Here is a 21,266-nt window from a genome sequence, read left to right as displayed (position 1 = left end):
AAAGCTTTTAACGTATTCATTAATCTTGTCATTACTTTCCACAAAAAGCATTTCCTATTTTCATGTGTGGTTTTTGAAATGTGCTACTAATTGTAGAAAATAAATTTTAGTATGATTTAATGCTGTGATACTATTGGCAACCCAAGAGTGGGAATTTTGTTGTATTACTTTATTAGCATTTAAAACTCTGTGTTCTAAATTACACACTGCTCACCAATAGTCAATTGCTAGATTGCTACTATGAGCCATAGCTTTAAGAGTCTTTAAGGGTTTTGTTCTGTCTCTTAAAAGAATCTCAGAGGAGAAGGTGGAGCTTACAGAGCTCAAGTTATAAAAACCTTCTTCCTCCTGCAAGTAGAAAAGGCTAGCAGCATCTTTGGGGTGAAAGAAAATCCTGCCTGATAAAGATCCACTGGTATGTTATCAACTTTTGCTTTTCTTCTCTCCATAAATTTTGCAATTGTTGTAACTTATAAAACGGGTATGAATTTAGTGCCTTTGAGATGGATATTGTTTAGTTTTTCTACAAAACTTTGAAACTAAAGGAAGACAAAATTTTAAATTTCCTAAAGAGATTTGGATATAAGCAAAATGATAGTTTTGATAGCAGATGTTATCTAGTATTCTTTTGAATTTATTTAGAAAGGTAGAAATCTTTGCTAGATATTTGAGTGTTTGAAATACATTTCAGGATGTTTTTTCCCAACTGACAAGTAAAAAATTTCCCCAAGTGAGCTTTACTAAAAATTCACAGCATCTTAGCTCTGCAACCAACCTAATCCTAAACCCACGAGTGGGAACAGAGTAAAACAAGATTTTCTTAAAAAAAGAAAGAATGCATTGAAATAGTAAATATTCTTTGACAATAAAAGAGGAAAAGCAAATTTAACTTATTTTACATGGTGTGGTTCCTTCACTTCTTTCCATTTGCTGAAACAGGCTTGATACTTGTATTGTTTAGAAGCAAGAGAGAAACACTAAGGATTTGGATGAATAATTAAAGGTTTTATTTCTATTTAATTTTGAATCCATTATTGCCATTGCTGACTTTTTCATTATTAAGATTCTTAAGCTGAAAGTAAGGAAATGGTTATTTCTTAAGTGTGCTAGTAAACATATACTTGCCACACGGTAGGGGTTTTAACTCATCAGTATCTTGGTATGTATTGTGATAAAGAACTTTCTTTTAAGGTTGTGGCTTTTGATATATAATTCTTAACATTTTAGAAGAAAGTTATTGCTATCCAATTAAAATTAAATTTTTTGGTCTTGCCAAAGGTATGACATTATTTTTGGCATCTGCAAGGACGGGGAGGTGCCAGCTCCTGGGGACTCTTTTCCTTTTCTCTTATTCTGGGGGCTCTCAGCAAGTAGCACGTTCGAGCATGGCCTAACGTGCTTCCTCTCACCTCTAGTCTTTGGGGCAGGATACATTGGGGTTAGTGACCACAGGTGCCTCCATTGACTTTAGTCATTTTTTCAGTTATTAACCAACATATCCAAACTTTTAAAAGTTGGGTGACAGAGGCAGTTAGAAATCAGTTTAATTCCTAGAACTGAGCAAATCTCACTTCTCTGGTGGTGAATTAGGTGTGAATGCAAAGGAGCACTTGAACTCTGGCAGGTCTTTGTAACTCTTGCATGTACCACTGTAGGGCTCTTGCCAAAATGAGAATTGGAAAGACTTCTCCAGATAATGTCATTTGTATTTGAAGCTTCTGAAAGTGTCACACTTGCCATTAAAATGAATAATTGATGGGAGCAAAGAGAGGAGATGGCAGGGTTTTGTTTGGGGCCCTTTGGAATGCTTCATCACAGGCTGAACAATTTAGGGCCTCACTCACTCAGTGTTACATAAAGAGAGATACTTATTTATTCAGTTTTACCATAAAGAGACACAGATCCACACAAACTGCAGAAAATCACTTCTTAGGACTGGACACACTGCAACAAAATGCAGGCTGAAAAGCAATTTTAAAAACATGCCCAGTGTCTTTCTAATGTGAGGACGTTCACACAGCAGACTGGTTATTTGGCTCTAGACTTGCAGCTTGCGCGAGTGTTCTTTTGTTAGTGGGCGACTGTGAGATAATTCAAAATTATTCATGAGCATCCAATAAAAAATATAACATGATGGCCAACTTCAACCCCAATAAGCAAAACCAGGTTTCTAATCCTTTCATTTACATTTTATTTCAAGATTTTTTTTTCTTTAGGAGGCGCTGGGAACCAAACCCAGGACCTCCCATGTGGGAGGTGGTGCTCAACTGCTTGAGCCACATCCTCTCCCTCTTATTTAAGCTTTTATAGTGTTTTAATATAGCAAAAATGACAATCCATCCCTTTTCAAAGAGGCGGTGTAGCTGAAAGTTTAAGGCTTGGACTCATAGGGCAGCCCTCCTGGTTTGAGTCCTGGCTCCTCTTTTATTAGCTGTGTGGCTTTGGGAAGGTTACTTAATGTCTCGGTGCTTTGGTTTTATCATAGTCTAGAGGGGAATTAAAGTTCATGCAACTCATGTGCATGCATTTCATATAGAAGCAGGACAAATTGTATTGTTTATATTCCAATTGGGACCACAGAAGAACGCTGAGTCAAATATATTTGAGGTCACCTCTTAAGCCTCAAATACATATTTGTGTTTTAAGAAGGTTTGTTGATGACAAGTTCTGAGAAGATTTTACTGTACTCTGAGAATGAAGGGTCATTGGTGGGATTGGAAGCACCTGGCTTAGCCCCGTGGTTCTCCGCGTGTGCGGCTCCAGGAACTTGTTAGAAACCCAGAATCTGGGGTTCTACCCTAGAACCCGAGGAGTGCCTGAGTCGGGGCCCCGCAAACTAATGCTGATGAGCCCTTTGGGGATCAGACTCAAGCTCAGCATACAGAGCCGAAGTGTTTCCCGCGTGGGAAACTGGAAGAGCTGGTGGTCTTTAGCTCGGGGCTGCCACCCCTCCTGGGAGTGTCTTGTAGCTAATGCCTTTACCATCTAGTGTAAGGTTTTTTGGGAAAAAAGTGAATAGCAGCTTTCAAAGTCCATTTTGTTTTTACTTTTTACTGAGGTAACGTCTGTGGTGGCTATGAGGACACTACTGGATTCTTTAGAACCATCTGCAATCTTTGAGAGTATGAGCCAGAAATAAAAATACTTGCGATAGTCATGACGATATGAAAGCAAAGGTTTGAATAGATAAACAGATCAGTCCTCGAGCTGGCCAGACCCTCAGCTATCTCAGTGTTGGGGCCGTTGCTGCCATGGGAGCTGGCTTCAGCGTTCTCCCCCCAGCGCACCTTCCGGGACGCGGATAAGAAGCTGTGCAGACAGCTTGGTGCAGCCGGAATTGAAGGGTCGTGTCAAGCATGGTTCCCACCACGCTGCGCTGCCCAGTGTTCCTTTTCATACAGGAGGTTGTTTTGTTTTTTCTTCAACTTTTATTTTGAAAAAAAATAGTAGATTCACTTCAAGTTGAACAAGTAGCACAGAGAGTTCCCATGTAGACTTCACTCAGTTTCTGCCAAAGGTAACTTCTCCCATAACGACAGGACAGTATCAAAACCAGGAAATGGATGTCAGTTCTGTCCGCAGACTTCAGTCAGATTTCACCTGTTTTCCATGCACTCCTCTGTATGTGTCTTATTCTATGCCATTTGATCTCATGAAGAGATCAAAATATTTGATCATACCACCATCAAGATACAGGAGTGTCCCGTCACCCCCAAGATCTCCCTGTAGAGTGCTACCCCTTGAGCATCACACGCATTCTCCTCGCTCGTCCCTAACTTCAGGGCTTCTCTTTCCAAGGGTCTCTGTACCAGGAAATGGGGTGTTGAACTTACTTTGAGGACTCCATGAAACGTGCAGCTGACCATGTTCACCCCTTTCCTTTGACCACTAGGAAGATGAGGTACAATTTCTAGCAAGCACCCAGGACCATCTTGTAGGCTTTCCCGGCATCTGATGAGCCCCTCATTTTGCGGGTATCCTTCTCTCCTTTCACCCTCAACTCACTCCTCTTTGATTTCTTTGCATTATGTAACATTTTATCAAGCCCCTTCAAATCCTTGGATCTGAGATGAAATATAAAAATCTAACATACAGAAAAAGTGTTGAGCCATGTCTTGTCCATTTATTATTTAGTTGCATCACTCCCCTGCCTCCCTGTCCCCTTTTCCAGAACTGTCCACAGCCAGCCTGGGTGGTTTCCTTCCTGACTCTTGGCATCCCCGAGCTTGTTTTTCTGCTGCTTTTGGGTTGACTGATGACACAATTCCCAGATATAATCTTTCCCCTCTAAGAAGTGCGACTATTGCTCCATCTTCTTCTAGCTTATAGTGTTGGCCAAGAGATGTTTTATGCCAGCCTGATTTTCCCCCTTAGTATTTATATTTTTCTGCTAAGATGGCTTTATGCTTATTTTGTACTTTAATACTTTCACCAGGGTACCTCTGGGCCCATTAACTCAACCGGATCAGACGCAGTGCAGTCTTCATTTTGAAGACTCACATCTTTGCTTAGTCCAGGGAAGAGTTATCCTGGTGATTGATGATGATGATGATGATGATGATGATGTCTCTGTATATAGAATATTTTCTTCTTCTGAAAAGCTTGCTGCTTACAAGATCAATTGTCTAAACATGTTCAGTCATGGTCTGGGCTATGGCACTAGAGTGTTTCTGATGCACCCCCTGACCCCGTGGTTTTTTAGAAGTAGAATAATGTAATTGATTGAGTTAATGAGTTCTGGATTGGAGGGCATGGCTGGAGGTTAATACCAAATGGTGGGGCATGGCTCTCCCAAGCAGTGCCATTCTCAGTTGTGGCAGGTCAAGGTTGGTGCTAAGCCTTCTGGTTAACTCTGCCTGTGCTCTGCTGGCTCAGCCTGTTGCTTGTGTTGGGGTCACTGCTCTGGGTGCCACTGCACAGTGGACCGACATCCATTGCACGTGGGAGCACATCCTTGATTTGGCCTCCAGCAAAAAGCTAGCAAGGAACTGGAGCCTCAGTCCAACAACCATGTGAGCTCAGAAGCAGATTCTTCCCCAGGTGAACCTTTGGGTGGCTACAGCTGAGTGACCCTTTGGCTGCAGCCTGTGAGAGGCCCTGAGCAGAGACCCCAGCTCAGTTGTGCCTGGATTCCTGACCCACAGAATCTGTGAGATAATAAAGGTGTTACGCTGCTAGATTTGGGGGTAATTTGTTATGCAGCAATTTGCTAACTAATACAAATGGGATGACAATCAGAAAAACATCTGAAAGATGCTCTCCACCCATCTGCCTAAAGCCTCACTCATCACAGGAGCTACTTTCCCCATGAAACCTGCATCCCCCTTCTCTCGCTCTCCACTCACTACTGACTGCTTTTGCTCGCCACCTCCCTTCTCACTCATTACCTCTTGCTGTCTTCCAAATTTGTTCTGCTGTGGCTGTCTCTGGGCTGTTGTACATGTAGCTCTATTAGGCTCTCTAGACTACTTCCACTCTTTCATTCTACACAGGATGAGGTGAGCTGGTTAAACACAAAAGTTTCCTTATGCTTGAGGGAGGAAAAAGGTCATGATACTTGTGTGTTAGTAATTTTTCCTGCCACATTACTTTTCTTCTTGTACCTTATTTGCTCTTCTTAAGAAGTCCTAATACTGCTAATAAGAGTAACGATGAATACACTAACATTTGGTGAGTTATTATTTGAGCATCATGCTAAGCCTGATGCAGGCTCATCCTATTTAATCTTCACAGTAAAAGAATGAGGAACTATTACTCTTTTAGAAATCAGGAATTGAGACTCAGCAAGGTTAAGTCAATGGCTAAATCATGGTGGAACCCAGCTTCAACCTTGTTTTTTCCTGACTCCAAATCCCATGCTTTTGTTTTGTCTTATTTCCTGTATCACTACACTATGTTCTTTAGGTTTCCCCAGGTTTTATTATACTAATAGATGTTTCTTGGTATGTTTATTTAAATGGCACTGGACAATGTCTATTTTCATTTTTTTCACTTATGCCTGAACTTTTACCCTCTGGCCTGGGCTATGACACTAGAATGTTCCTGATGCATTCCCTGGGCCCCATGATTTTTTAGAAGAAGGATGATGTAATTAATTGAGCTTATGAAATCATTCTCATCAAAATCATTATTAAACATTATGGTGCCCCCTCAATGTCGTTTTCCTGGTGGATTCTTATTAGGGAGGTCATCTTGGAAAGGTTAGTCCACATCTGTTCTGGGCAAGCATTTCAAGTGGTATCACTTTCTTGACTTCATTTTCCTACTTCTTATTGAGAGTTGCATTAATTTAGAGAAATACACTCAAACTGATGAAAGAAAAAGTAAGGCGATGAGCCTAGACTTAAAATCCATACTCTTAGCATTAGGCTGCTTTCTAGCTAGGTGGAATCTCAGTGCCTCTTTTGTATGAACACTAAATAGGCAAATCTGATCCATGGAAAGATATGACCTTGGAGACGTGATTTTGATGGGGTTTCAAGACCATAAGAATTATAGTTCAAGGTTCTATTATATTGTTTTATAGTTTTGGGGTTATGAAGTGTTTTATGTGAAACAGTCATTCCTAGTTGTTGAGGTTGTCATGAAACTGCCATTCATAGATGAATAAGACCACTAATTTTAAGTTCTGGAGTTCTGGGCTTGGTCAGTCATTTATAAACTTATTTTTCCTCAAGTTGAGTAATGGATTCTTATCCATTCCAAGAGGGTGAAAGCTGCCGAAGTCTCCCTCACTGTGTGCAGTTAGGTAACTGGGAGAAAATGGGCAGAAGGAAGCAGGGCTCCAGGGCAGGTGTTTCCAGCTGCTTTTTGGTGGTAGAACTCTTTCTTCAGACGGCACCTTCTAGACCATGGCTATACAAATCTGATGAAGGCTGCACTGCTCCTGTTGAGGTTGAAGCAGTGGGTGATGCTTGAGGACATCCATAATATTGCCAATAAGTGTCTGCTCTTGGGTAGTGTGTTAGTTTTCTTATGATACCATACCAAATTACCAACATTTAATGGATTAAAGAGACCCACATTTATTATGCTACCATTCTGGAGGAAGCCTGACAGGTCTCACTGAGCTAAAATCAAGGTGTTGGCAGGGCAGCATTCCTTTCAATGTGTCCCTTGGCTTTTCCAGCTTCTAGAGACCACCTGCATTCCTTGGCTCATGGCCTCTTCCTCCATCCTGAAAATGAGCCTGACATTGACTCTTCCTCTGCTTCCTGCTTCCATTTTAAGGGCCCTGTGGTTCCCTTGGGCCTACCCAGATAATCCAGGATGATCCCAAGTTTTAAAGTCAGCCAATGAGCAACCTTAGTTCCATCTGCAACCTCGCTTCCTTCTGCCATGTCACCTGAGGTAGTGCCAGGTCCCAGGGATTTGGACGAGGACATCTTTCTGCCAGCCACAGACAGATTCGTGCTTCTTTTCTGGAAGAGAATGAGACAGTCCAGATAAGACTGAGGTGTTGTGGTAGGTTTGGAAAATCAATTTCATATTCAGGAAAGATTTCAAAGACTGTGATGGGGGAAAATCCTAAAGCATTATCAGCACCTTGTTGTTATTATTGGCTATCTTTTCCCATTCTCTGCAATTTATCACTTTAGTGCTGGTTGTTTTGCTTCACCTACCTACCCCACAATTCCTTCTACTACTTGCTCTGGAGTTATTCTAATTACTATATTATTATTATTTTTCACTTTACTTTTATCTTTCTCTTTCTACTCGTTTTCTTTTCCCCAAATTTAAGTATAGTCCCTTCTCTCTATAGTAAACAAATCAGCCCTTGGCCCCCTCCTCCCCTCTAGCTACCCTCTTTCTATTTCATTTTTGGAATGAGAAGTCTGCATTGGTTCTCTTCATCTTTTCACCTCCCATTTACTGAAATTGACTTTGTCAAGGTTGCTGATTATCTTCTCATTGCCCAGCCTCTGAATAGCTTTCCTTTTTATAAAATACATTTTTCCAGATTATACAAGCAATATTGTTAATTTTGGGAACTAAATGAAAGTAAAAGGATAAAATTAAAGTCACTTGCTGTCCCCCTATCCATATACAGCAATGGCTAACATGGTGCTATACTTACTTCCCGATAGCTCACATATACTATGTATAATGACTTTATATTGCCTATAGCAATGGCTACCTTTACTGATGGTGTGTCACATATCAGCTACATTTGTGAGAAAGCTGAGAGGGCTAGAGGCTCACTCAAGGTCATACAATTAGGTTGAGTCCAAGTTGATGGTCTCTAAAGTCAGAGCTCTTAACCACTATGAGAAATTTCTTGCCTCCTGACTTTTTAATTCATGGTAAATCATAGTATTTCCCATGCCATTATGGTGCCATCCTAATACTTCTTCTGGGTATAAAGTTCTCTTTTTGATGAAAATGTAGGTTGTTACCAATTTTCCCCCATTATAAATAATTCAGTGATGAGCATCTTTTGGGCATACCTTTTAATGTGCTTCTGATTATTTCTTTTATCTAGATTCCCCAACCTCAATCCATTGAGTCAAGGAAGATAATAATTTCTTTTTGCTTGTGATTATCTGCACATTTTTCTTTATTGAGGTGAATTCACATAACATAAAATTAAGCATTTTAAAGGGTACCATTAGTGGCATTTAGTATATTCACAATGTTGTGCATCAGCTTTACCTAATGCCAGAACATTTTTGTCATCCTTAAAGGAAACCCCATATCCACATAGCCACTCCCCATTCCCCACTTCTTCTAAATCCTGTCAACATTAATCTTCTATTTCTGTGGATTTACTTGTTCTGGATATTGCCTATACATGGAAACATTAAAAACCTGAACTTTTGTGTGTGGCTTATTTTACTGAATAATATTCCATTGTATGGCTATAACACATTTTAGTTTTCCTTCCTCTTCTGTTGTTTGAAAGAGCTTGAGAAGTATTGGTGGTAATTCTTCTTTAAATGTATTATATGTTCCAACAGTGAAACCATCTTGTCTTGACTTTTTCTTGATTGGGAGGTCTTCGATTTGATTTAAACTCTTTACTTATTATAGTTCTTCTAAGATATTCTATTTTTTCTCTTTTCAATTTTTATAATTAATTATTATTTTTATTATTTTTTGGTGGTACTGGGACTGGGAATTGAACCTGGGATCTTGTATGTGGGAAAATGGCATTCAACCACTGAGTTACACTGGCTGCCCCAAGTTAATGTTTTTGTTTGTTTTGCATTTAGGAGGTACTGGGATTGAACCCAGGACCTCCTACATGGGAAGCAGGTGCTCAACCACTTGAGCTACATCTGATCACTCATTTATTTTTTTTTTAAGATTTATTTCTCTCCCCTCCATCTCCCCTGTTGTCTGCTCTCTTGTGTCGATTTGCTGTGTGTTCTTCTGTGTCTACTTGCATTCTTGGTGGTTCCGGGAATCTGTGTCTCTTTTTTTTTTTTGCGTCATCTTGCTGCATCAGCTGTCCTTGTGTGCGGTGCCATTCTTGAGTGGGCTGTGCTTTTTATTGCGCGGGGTGGCTCTCCTTGTGTGGGGGACTCCCCTACATGGGGGACACCCCTACATGGCATGGCACTCCTTGTGTGCAGCAGCACTGCACAGGGCCATCTTATCACATGGGCGAAGAGGCCCTGGGTTTGAACCCTGGACCTCCTATATGGTAGATAGATACTCTATCAGTTGAGCCATGTCCACTTCCCAACTCATTAATTTTTGATGTTAGGACTCTTTTTTAAAAAATCACTGTAAACTTTATTTTTAGAGAAGTTTTAGATTATAGAAAAGTTACATCAAATGTATAAGGGATTCCCATGCAAGCCCATCCACCCACATACACATTTTCCCCTATTATTCACAGCTTACATTAGTGAGGTACATGTTTTACAATTGATGAACCAAACAAGCACTGCTACTAACCAAGGCCTATAGTTTATGGTTTGCACTTTGCACTGTACAGTTTTATAGGCTTTGACAAATGTATAGTTGTCGCAGTAACATACAGAACAATTCCAATGTCCTAAAAATGCCCTGTGTTCCACCTATTCATCCCTCCCCCAATAATCATTTTTAAATGTCTTACTACATTCTTGTCAAATTGCTTTGCAGGAAATAAAACCACTTTCACTCCTACTCAAACATATGAGAGTGTCTGTCCCAACACCCTCCTTCCAGCATCAGATGCTATCATCAATACTATCAAATGTCTCCCATTTGCATTTTATTGCTGTTGAGTGTTTATTGTGCTTATTACAAGGGAAGTTCAGTAGGTTTTTGTGTTTATTAGCTACTTGTTTGCCCTCATTTGGTGGATTTGGATTCTAGCCCTTTGCCCATTTTTTTTCTAGGGTTTTAAAAAAATTCCTTTATGTAATGGTAGGATTTTGTTACTTCTCTTCAGTATGTGAGATGATGGCTGGTTTCTCCCAGGTATGACTCTGCCCTGGTGCCTGAGCTGACATGCTCTCGCCCTCCTGGTTTTCTCCTGCTTTTCCAGCTCTTGCCCCCTCAGGGGTGAGTCTTCATCTACTTTCCCTTTCCTGTCTTGGCCTTCTTCTCTGCTCTCCAGGCCCTCCTGAGGCTGTCTTCTGACTTTTTTGTCTGGCCTTGGTCTTTATTTCCCTTCTTACAATGCATGGTTTCTTTCATATTAGAGTCTGAAATCCTGAAAGAATATGTGTTAGATGATCCATAAAACTAAACCTGGGAGAACTGTTATGCAAGATATTGTAAAGAATGTCCAGACTGATAACCAACCAACTTGACGGTCAACTGGCCCCAGAGAAGCAATTAGAAACTAGTAGGTAACCAAGGCATTTGAAATGTAGGAACAGGGCTGCTGGCTGAGAATCGTACTTCTTGTTTGACTGAAATATGATTAAAAAGCAAAAACACACTTTTTCCTTTGCGGCAAAATAAGCCATTTCTCATTGTGAGGCAAATGGAATAATTTCCTAACTATATATGCGCCACTTAGAAGTAATTTGCTGTATGTGAATCATAATAAATACCCTGCAGGATTGATTTGTGGTCTAGCAATAATGTATGTAAGGACCAATTAACACACTTAGCCTCTCTTTAAAATGCCTGGGGAGAGAAGTAAAAGAAGCACTCATTATTTTTTTTTTAAATTTAAAAACAGCTCTGTCCATCTAAGCAGGTTTTACAAAGTCTCCAGACTCTGTGCTGTGGTGTGGGAGAGTTCCGTGACTGGTCTGGGACAGGTGACCTGGACCCCAGAGGTAGGCCCCCCTGGAGAAGTGTGGCTGAGCAGGGAGTTGCCCTGTGTCTTAGATCTTTCCACATCTAGGGTCATGGAAGGCAACACAGAAGCAGATTGCAAGCAGAAGGGATTTTTTTGGGTGTCTTAGTTTCCAGGCTGCTAGGACAAATACCACTGCTTTAGTTTCCTCATTGCTAAAGCAAATACCAGGCAATGGGTTGGCTTAGACAATGGGAATTTATTGGTTCGGGGTTTTGAGGTTAGGAGAAGTCCAAATCAAGGCATCGTCAAGGCCACGCTTTCTTCCCAAAGACTGGTATTCTGGGTCCGGCCGCCGACCATCCGTGGTCCTTGGCTTTTCTGTCACGTGGCAGTGCACGTGGGGCCTCTCCTGGCCAATTGCTCTCTTCTGGCTCTGTTGACTTCCAGCTTCTGGTTGCTTCCTCTGCAGCTTTCCCTCCCTGTGACCTTCCCTGTGACAGGATTCAGACCCATCCTGGGTCACGCCTTATCTGACGTAACCCCATCAAAAGTCCTGGTGACAAGGGTTCACACCCACAGGAAAAGATGAAGTTCAAGAACATGTTTTTCTAGGGCACACAGCTCCAAACCACCACAGCCGCGCAACGGGTTGGCTTAGCAACAGGAGTTTGTTGTCTCGTGGTTTCAGCAGGTGGAGGGCTGGCCTCCTCCCAGGGTTGGTGGCTGGCTGGCCCTCCTTGGGGTCCTTGGCTTTCCCCTCCCATGCACATGTCCCCTTCTTTCTCTCAGGGCTCCCACTGACTTCCAGCTTCTAGCTCCTTGCCAGGTTTTTATCTATACAGCCTCCAGTAATAGGACTAAGACTCACCCCTTAGCTAACAGCATCTTTGAAAAGCCCTATTTACAGTGAGTTCACAGACACAGAGATGAATTAAGATTAAGAACATGGCTCCTCCCGACCTGGGGGTATATAATTCAAGTACCATAGGAGTATTTACTTATTCAAATGATTCACTCCATAGATATCTATACAGATGCACTTTGTGTGCCATGCCAAGGTCTGGAACTGTGAGGACAAACAAGATAGAGCGGGTCCTTACCCTCAGCAAGCGAATGGGAGCCAAACAGTTCATGGCAAAATAATGACACTGAACAGCTTGGTGGAGGGTAGAAGGCCTATGAGAACCCGCTGTGGCCTGGGTGTAAATGATGGGTCAGCTGGGACCTAATGGATGAACAGGAGATAACCAGATGGGAGGGGTTTGAGCAAGAGCGTTCCAGCCTGGGGGTGGGACCCCCCTGGCCCTCGTCAGCCTGGGAAAGCAAGGAGGGCACATCGCCAGGGCCTGTCTGTCAAGTCGACAAGGCTGGACTTGATCTTACAGCCACGGGAAGCCTTTGAAAGGCTTTAAACGGGGGTGATGGGATTGGACTTTTGTTTTAAACACTTGCCTCTGGTTACAGAGTGGAGCACGGGCTGGAGGGAGGCCAGCTGGGAGACTGTGTGGCTGTCCAGGCCAGAGGTGGCCAGAGGCAGGGTGGTGCCGGGTGGTGAATCGGAGGTCTCCAAGGGTGCTCTTGGGGAATGGCCACTTGGGGGTGGGGGTGACATCAGGGAGGAGGCAAGGACCACTGGGGGAGGGCGGGCCGGGAGGAGGCACAGGGGATGCCATGTTTGGCTCTAGAAATGCTGCGTCCACTGCATCTGCAGGAGAACAAGGGGCCGTCCACCAGGCCCTTACTGGGCTGTGTCTGGGGCTGAGTTAGAGCTTGCGAGACTTGTGGCGTCATGCGCTGGCCAGGGAGTCTCCGGGCATAGCAGAGGTGGCATGGAGGGTGTCTCTACCTCAGAGCAGGTCTCTGCAGTGCTCAGAGCTTGTGCAGGGGAGAGGGGGAAGTAGGGGTGTCCCTGGAGCTGTGCTCTTCTGTGGAGTCTCAGGGTGACCCGAGGTACTCAGACCTTCATGCGCTACCCACCTGGGTCCTTCCTGCCCTTTGCTTGTCGGGGCCAGGCCTGCCCCTGACCCCTAAGACAGCCACCTCTTTGAACTGTACAAGCTGTTAGTTATGGTTTCTTCTGGAAAGGCCCCTCACCCCAAATCCATGAACATGGAAGTAGCTCTTGGAATCGTCCGTATGTGATGTGCTGCGTTGCACAAGGCCCTGCATCTGTCCTCTCCGAGCTCCCAGGCCCGTGGGGTGGAGAATTGAGTGGGGGCTGTTTTAATACAGTGTGCTGCTCCCAGAGGGGAGGGGCCCCAGAGGGCCTGCTGGTCCAGGCATGAAGGGACTGGGAGGATGGAGCCAAGGACGGGCACTCAGGCTGGGTCCTGGATGATGAAGGGGAATCAGGCGAGAAGCAGCTGGGGGCAGGGGCAGGGGTCCACTGAGGTGCCAGCTCTGGTGGGCAACCAAGCATGGGCAAATGGCAAATTGTTCAGGGTGACCAAAGGCGAGAGGGCTTGGGAAAGGAGCCTTGTGACAAAGCTTCGAATGAAGCCCCTCTTCTTGTTTCCAACACAAACTTTTAATGTAATAGACTGTTTCTAGAGCAGTTTTACATTTACAGAAAAATTACACAGGAAGGCCAGCCTTCCCATATGCCCTCCCCACCCCAACACACAGCTCCCTTTATTCTAACATCTTGTCTTGGTGTGGTGCATTTGTTACAATTGATGAACCAATATCGATGCATTATTAGTACTGAAGTCCCTAGCTGGCATGAGGGGCCACTCCTTGTGGGGTACAGTCCTGTGGGTTTTGACAAATGCACAGTCATGGGTTCACCGTCACAGAATCACACGGAACAGTTTCACTGCCTTAAACAGGCCCTGGGCTCCACCTCCCCATCCCTCCCCTCCTCTCCCTGGCTGTCTGGCAGCCACATGTCTTTTCACTGTCTCTAGAATGTCATACAGCTGGAATTATACAATATGCAACCTTTTCAGATTAGCTTCTTTCATTTTTGCAATATGCCTTTTAAGATTTCTCCATGTCTTTTAGTGACTTGATAGCTTTAAAAAAAAAAGCAGTTTCATTGAGCTATATCCACATACCATACAATCTATGCAAAGTGTACAATCAATGGCTTTTGTTATAATTACAGTGCTGTGCATTCATCACCACCCAAAATCTTAGAACAATTTCATTGCTCCAAAAAGAAAAAGACCCCACACACCTTAGTGCATTTCTTTTTATCGTTGAATAAAATCACAACATATGGATGTACTGTCGTTTGTTTATCCAATCACGTATGGCAGGTCATCTGGGTTGCTTCCAGTTTTTGTCGGTTAATAATGCAGCTATCAACATTTGTGTGCAGGTTTTTGTGTGAACAGCAGCTTCAACTCATTTGGATCAATTCTAGGAGCGTGATTGCTGGACCATATGGTAAGTCTATGTTTAACTTTGTAGGAAACTGCCAAACTCTCTCCTAAAGTGGCTCTGCCATTTTGCATCCATGCGTGGGGGTTCCTGCTGCTCCACGCCCTCACCAGCATCTGGCGTTGTCGGTGATTTGAATTTTAGATTTCTAATAGTTTGTTGTGATACCTCATTTCCCTGACTGTTTTCTCATGTGCCTATTTGCCACCTGTTTACCTTCTTAGGTGAGGTGTCTGTCCAGCTCTTTTGCCCATTTGGTAGTTGGGTTGTTTTTCTTGTTGTTGAGATTCAAGACGTCTCTTTTTTGGATACACGTCCTTTATCAGATATGTGTCTTGTAGATGTTTTCTCCCACTTTGTGGCTTGCCTTTTACGGCTCATAATATAACACAAGCATTTTCTTTTCCCACCTTCGGTTCTCTAAGGGGAAGGATGCCTCTGGTGGGCGGCAGGCTGAGCATGAGCATCAGAAGGAATGGCACCTTGGACAGCACCCACACCCTCTACTCCAGCGCTTCGCGGAGCACAAACGTGTCCTACAGCGAAACCGTAAGTCGCGAGCGCTGTCCAGCGAACGCTGTATACTTTTCAAAAGCATTCCTTTGGGAATTAAGTTTATTTGGGGGACCAATAACCTTCCTTAAAGAGATCACATTTCAAGGTATAGTAGTTTGCGTGGTTTTTTTTTGAGTTTTTTTTTTTTGTCAAACGTAGAAACGTTTTCCTTTAAGGGATTTTTTTCAAGCATTTCCTTAAAGGCTGTATCTACAACCCTAATAAGTTGTGAACTGACTTTTATAAAATTTTAAACATGACTTTTAAATCACTGTTAATGCTTGGTGTTTTTGCTTCAAGTCCTGTCAGTGCACTTCACAACTGCTTCTTTTTTAAAAAAATTTTATTATTTATTTCTCGCTTTCCCCTCCCCCCTCCCCCTCCCCCCTCTTCCCTGTTATCTATTCTCTGTGTCCATTTGCTGTGTGTTCTTCTGTGTCCACTTGTATTCTCAGCAGCACGGGGAATCTGTGTTTTTTGTTGCGTTGTCTTGCTGCATCAGCTCTCCGTGTGTGCAGCGCCATTCCTGGGTGGCTTGCGCTTTCTTCACGCAGGGCGGCTCGATGCTCCTTGAGTGTTGGGCTCCCCTATGCGGGGGACATCCTTGCGTGGCATGGCACTCCTTGCGTGCATCAGCACTGTGCGTGGACCAGCTCACCACACGGGCCAGGGGGCCCTGGGTTTGAACCCTGGACCTCCCATGTGGTAGGCGGACGCTCTATCAATTGAGCCACATCCACTTCCCTACAACTGCTTCTTGAGTCTAATTCTTCTTAAACTGCATTGCCTGGGAGTCAGGGTGGTCCTGCATCTGCTCTTGTGATAGCCTCTTGCCCACCCATCTCCCTTCTTGCTCGGCCACCCTTCTTATTATCTTGAGAGTTAACTTCCTAAAGACTTGCCTCACTGGTGCCTATTGGGTGAGCTGGCCTCAGGAAGATGCAACTAGAAGGCAGGTTTCCTCTGGTCCTTCCACAGGGAAATGGTGGGCAGGCAGCTGAGGGAAGGAGACTGGTACACTTGGAACAAGGCACAGGTGTCTCCGGGAGATGCACAAGAGCTGGTTGTTTCTCCTGGGGCCCCCGGCCAATCTCCCTTCCAAAGGTGGCCCACTAGATTTTCAGGCATGACGCCCTGCTCCTGAGTCCAGCCTGATGTGGCTGGACACCTGGTTTCCAGTTTTGCTCCTAGGAGCAATGCCACCTGGAACCTTCCCGTGAGTGTAAGCTGGGACTCCCTGGAGAAAGCCGTCTGGGTGGGGGCCAGGTGGAGGAAGGCAGCATCCTCGCCACCACGTGGTCAGCACTCACTGGGGAAAGTTATGTTCAAAGGGTTGGAAACTAGAGGCCTGGGTCTCTGTTCTTTGATGATCTCTCAGGACTTGCAGGGGTGAGGGCACTGCTGAAGGAGCCGTGGACTCTGTTCCCAACTCCTTTATTTTATTTTTATTTTTTTAGGTTTTATTAATTTTTTAATTGTCTTTTAAAAAAAGATACATAGATCACAAAAAACGTTACATTAAAAAACATAAGGGGTTCCCATATACCCCAGCTCCCACTCCCCCACCCCTCCCACATCAACAACCTCTTTCATCATTGTGGCACATTCGTTGCATTTGGTGAGTACATTTTGGAGCACTGCTGCACCGCCAACTCCTTTAAAAAATGGCACAGCCTGAATGAAGAGCCAGGGTCGCTTCTCCAGCAGCCTGACTTGGAGGCCAGCTGGGCAGGAAGCTGTCCAGCTGCCACTGCCTGGTGACCCAGGGGCGACAGATTTGGGCTGGCAGGGGAGGGGACCTCCTAGTGGCCCCCAGCCCGAGGAAGACAGCCTCGTGAAGCTGCGATCTGAGTGTGCAGGATGTTCACAGGAGAACCCGCCTCTGTCTCCACGGGGAGCCACCCCAGGGGACTCATTTCCTAGTGATGCCAGTTTACTCCTCATCCATGGTGGGCACAAAGCCCCAGGCCCCCTCCCCCACACCTCTCGGTCTCCATTTTGATTTTCACCAATCTGGATCTCATTGTCGTTTCACCTCACGTTTACCTCATTACTAACGAGGCCGAGCGTCTTTTCATATGTTTATGGTTTCTCTGTGTGTGTCTTCTTTTATTAAATGACCACTCATGTCTTGTATTCAGTTCTCCATTGGGTTGTCTGTATTATTCTTACTATTTATCTTTTTGTAAAATATTTTCTGCTTACCAATCCTATGATGATTAATATGTTTCAAGGATCTTCTCTCAGTTTGAGGCGTGTAGTGGTTTTCAGAGTTATCTTTTGTCGGTTCCCACGTAGTTTGCTTCTACCAGCTTCAGGGAAGCTTTTTTATAATGGCTTTTGGTTGGTTGTCAGAATTAGGTCCCAAGCATGCTTTGCCTGTTTACCCACGGGGAGACAAAAGCAAATATATCTTCTCTTAATAAGCAAGCACAAAACAAATGGGATCTGTATTAATACCTTATTTATGCTAAACTCTCAACAAATGATTATATTCCCCCTGGTAGCCTTAGAGATGGAAAAACATGATTTGTATGTATATACTGCCATTTATGTACAAGAAAACTACAAGTATAATTTAGAAAAATTTGCATTTGTTTATAAAAATTTAAACGTATGCCTCTTTTAAAAAATGGTGTGTACTCTAAAAGCATGAAGACAAGGTGAATGTTATGAATATGTGGTAAATTCTTTAACTGTTGAAGTAGGTTTAGGTTATATGGAGTATTCATTAATTGATAGCAAGGGTGAAAATAAATTTGTAATGTGTTGTCTAATGTTCTTTCTCCAAAGGACCTGGTGGATTTTATTCAAACAAATATTAAGAAACGGGAATGTGTCTTCTTTACCAAAGACTCCAAGGCCACGTAAGCAACTATTTCCCCCTTGTTTTTGTTCTACAAGAAAAATAAATCATCAACAACTATTACAGCAAAACAAACACACACACTGGTTCATTGTTAAACGTTGTTTCATCTGGTAATTCTCAGACATGGTGTGGGAGCAGGAAGACTTTGGCAAGTAGCTTTGCAGTTTTCCCCGACAACGACATCATTTTGTTTTCTAGTTTTAGATTTGGTCACAGTTGGTAAAGTCACAAGGCAGGCTGTCTCTCCTTCAGCATCCCATGAGCCTGGAAGCCTACTGAGTGCCTGGGGCAAACAACCTCAGTCCTTTTCTAGATCTCGGCAGGGCAACGCCAGGCAGGATCGCCCGTGGCCATCTGACTGATGCCTCTGCCAGGTCCCTCTGCCCTCCTGCTGTCTTTGAGCTTTCCCATTTACCCATGTGTTCATCTGCTCTGAGCCACCTGTGCCTCAGGACTTCAAGGCAGTGTTACAAAAGCCGTAGGAAGCAGCTCCCAGCAGCCTAACACACCAGAGGTTCTCAATAAGTGTTAATGAGTGAATGAATGAATGGATGTTCATGGATTAATGAAATAGTTTGTCTTACCTCCCACTTTTCTTGTTTCCTCTTTGCCCTTTTCTTCTGCCTCCTGGCAATGGAAGAAAGAGTCTAGCCATTAATTGATAGGATGGTTGTTGCTGTAGTTTATAATTAAAGTATTGACCCTCTGTTCAATGAGAAGAATGAAACAATGAGCAGAGTGAGGGTACAAGAAGGAGCAAAAGCACAAGTTTTAGAATCTGCCTTGATTCTAACCTTGGCTTGGCTGCCCTGTAATTGTATGACTTTGAGCCAGTCATTCTCCTTCTGAACCGAATTCTTTTCTAAAAATTAGCAAACTATACCTCATGGGTAGCAGTAAAGATCCAACGAGATAACACGTAAAAAGGTCTCAATAAATGTATTTTCTTACTTTGAGTGAATCAGAAAATGAACGTTGGAAAAAAACAAGAGATCGCTAATCTGTCATTGGTATAAAGTACTCATTTTACGTCATTCTGGTAGAGTAGAATTTTACAAGTCAGGTATTTATTCTCTGAATGTTTCACTGAAGGCTCTTGCTGCTAATAATCTATTTGTTTGACCGTGTGGCTTCATTCACTTATTCAACAAAAATTTGTTGAGAATCTGCTATGTCACAGGGACTTCAACTTGTGCTGCCACTTGCCACACTAGCTGCCAGACCTTGCCCAAAGTCTTCCCTGAGAGTTCCCGGGGTGGTCCCTCATGTGCTAGTGTCCAGATCCACTTCTTCTTCTAGTGTCTCTCCACTCTAGCTCCCATCAGTGCCTGTTTCTTAAGTAGCCACTGGTAGGTGGTGCCCTCTGAGATATGCTGCTCACTCACTTAGGGGGCACCCTCCTGGTGTTCCTAAGGCCGCAGGCCCCTGTGGCTGGGTTTGTTCTCTTCCATTGTCACTGGCTCAGCCGGGCTGGGTACCAGGCAGAAACTGGAAGAGTGTTCCTTTCGCTGGAGGGCAGCAGAACCTCCTGTGATGGTGGGAAAATTTGGTGGCTGCTCCGTCCGGTAGGGCAATCATTAGCTACATGTGGCTGTTCAGCACTTGAGATGTGGCTAGTGCAACTGGGGAGCTGAATCTTTAAAATTTATATTGAAAAATTATTTTGTATTTATTTAATTTAAATGGCTACATCTGGCTAGTGGCTACCATATTGGACAGCAGAGCTCTACAGGATTCAGACTTGGTCCAAAGGGTACAACTGGGATCCTGATGGCCTCCCAGCCTCTCTTCTTTCTGCTCTGTCATTTCCATCCCTCCTCTACTGGTGTTTGTATCCCTAATGTCTTCCTGGCAAACGCTTTCTCCATAAACCAATTCATGTAAAGTGGTTCATGGACCGCCACCAGTCCTCAGACCATCAGGATGGAGCCAGGCAATTTTCTGAGTCAAGACCCACCTAAGACACACCCCTACCCTTAGAAGGGAAGGGCTGAAGAGTCTGCCTTTGGGTATAGGAGTGACAGGTGGAGCAAGGTATTCTCTCTCCCATCCTGCAATGAGCTGGGTGGGTGTGTGTCGACAGGTCCTATAGGATAGTGGGGTGGTAACAGCCATGGAGAGAGGAGAAGCACAGTCTGAGACCCTAGAGCTTACTGAAAAGGACTCTGAGAAGCAGTGGGAAGCAGCCTTGGCTCAAGAAGTGCCCTGCAGTTTAGCAAGAGGAAGGACTGAGGAGCTAAGGATCAATTCTGGTTGACTTTTCTTTCTAGGCTATACTGAGTGGTGCCCCTGTTACCTGTTCCAAAATAGAGGCAAGGTTCCTGCTGGGGAGACAATTTGGGATCTAGGCTTTTGCTCTAGAAAATATGAACCATTTTAATGGATGTTTTGAGCATGGGTAATTCCATACTATAGTAATTGGGACTTGTGGCTCATGGAACTCAGGCTAGCTTAAGGTAAGAGGGTGGAACATTTTGTAAGGAAATAAGGCTGTCCTACAGAACCTAGAAGCAGAGAAGTAGCTGGGCTTCTGGAATGGTTAGACTTCATGATGGAACATGTGGGCACTCACAAAGCTTTCTCTGTCCACCTTACCTCCACCTCTTTCTGCACGCCTGCATTCTTCTTGCTCAGTGCAATGATGATATGTTGCCCAGGTCTCCCATGTCGCAGGCCTAGACCTGGACAGAGATGGCAGCACCTCTTTTGGTGCTAAGTACAAGTTCCTAAGAAAGGGACTCATGCTAATCCTGGGTTAATTTCCAAGCCCTGCACCCATCAGTACGGGCAGTTTCACAGGAGTCGGTTCTATGAACAGGCCTGTCTTGATCCAACTGCGCGGATGAGGTTGGGGGTCCAGTCAAGCACACAGTCGTCAGCAACAACTGCCCTGATGTATCATCAGTGGCCTCCCACTTAGGAGATGAGCTGCTTGGGAAGATTCCTGCTGGGATGCATTTGTTCCTCATTATAAAATCTCTTTGTTGAGTGGCTTTGGTAGTCGCCCTCACTTCCTGTACTTTAAAAAGCTCTCTGTTAGCTAACTCCAGGCCCTTGTAACATGATTGAAACAGACTGGGGAACACCCATGAAATAAAACTCACCTGCAAAGCAGCTATTTTTTTACTCCCTTTATATTTGCAGACACAGCCATAGAAATGCATAGTACTGTTAGCATCTCGTAAAATGAAAATGTGTCTGACACTTTGTCATTCTGCCAAATAATTGCATCAGAAATCAACACCTTGAGAATGAAGCCCTTCCTCTGGT

General features: G+C 43.9%; 1 protein-coding gene across 2 annotated transcripts in view; it reads left to right on the top strand.

The window, feature by feature from the left end:
- The first annotated feature begins 229 nt into the window (after window positions 1-229).
- Window positions 230-21,266, top strand: part of TRPM8 (transient receptor potential cation channel subfamily M member 8) — a 101,561-nt gene continuing 80,524 nt past the window's right edge. Inside the window, exons 1-4 of one of the 2 annotated variants that reach the window (XM_058299859.2) lie at window positions 230-415; window positions 14,511-14,578; window positions 14,998-15,121; window positions 17,921-17,994. In XM_058299859.2, coding sequence (XP_058155842.1) covers window positions 15,005-15,121; window positions 17,921-17,994 — 191 coding nt within the window. In that variant the 5' untranslated portion in view covers window positions 230-415; window positions 14,511-14,578; window positions 14,998-15,004. Of the gene's footprint in view, window positions 416-14,510; window positions 14,579-14,696; window positions 14,797-14,997; window positions 15,122-17,920; window positions 17,995-21,266 lie in introns of those variants that run through there. The other variant, XM_058299860.2, reaches the window with a different exon arrangement.

The sequence above is a fragment of the Dasypus novemcinctus genome, chromosome 7 (assembly GCF_030445035.2).
Source record: "Dasypus novemcinctus isolate mDasNov1 chromosome 7, mDasNov1.1.hap2, whole genome shotgun sequence".
NCBI classification, from domain to species: Eukaryota; Metazoa; Chordata; class Mammalia; order Cingulata; family Dasypodidae; genus Dasypus; species Dasypus novemcinctus.
Note: the sequence above shows the minus strand (reverse complement) of the source record. Positions and strands in the feature narration are given on the sequence as shown.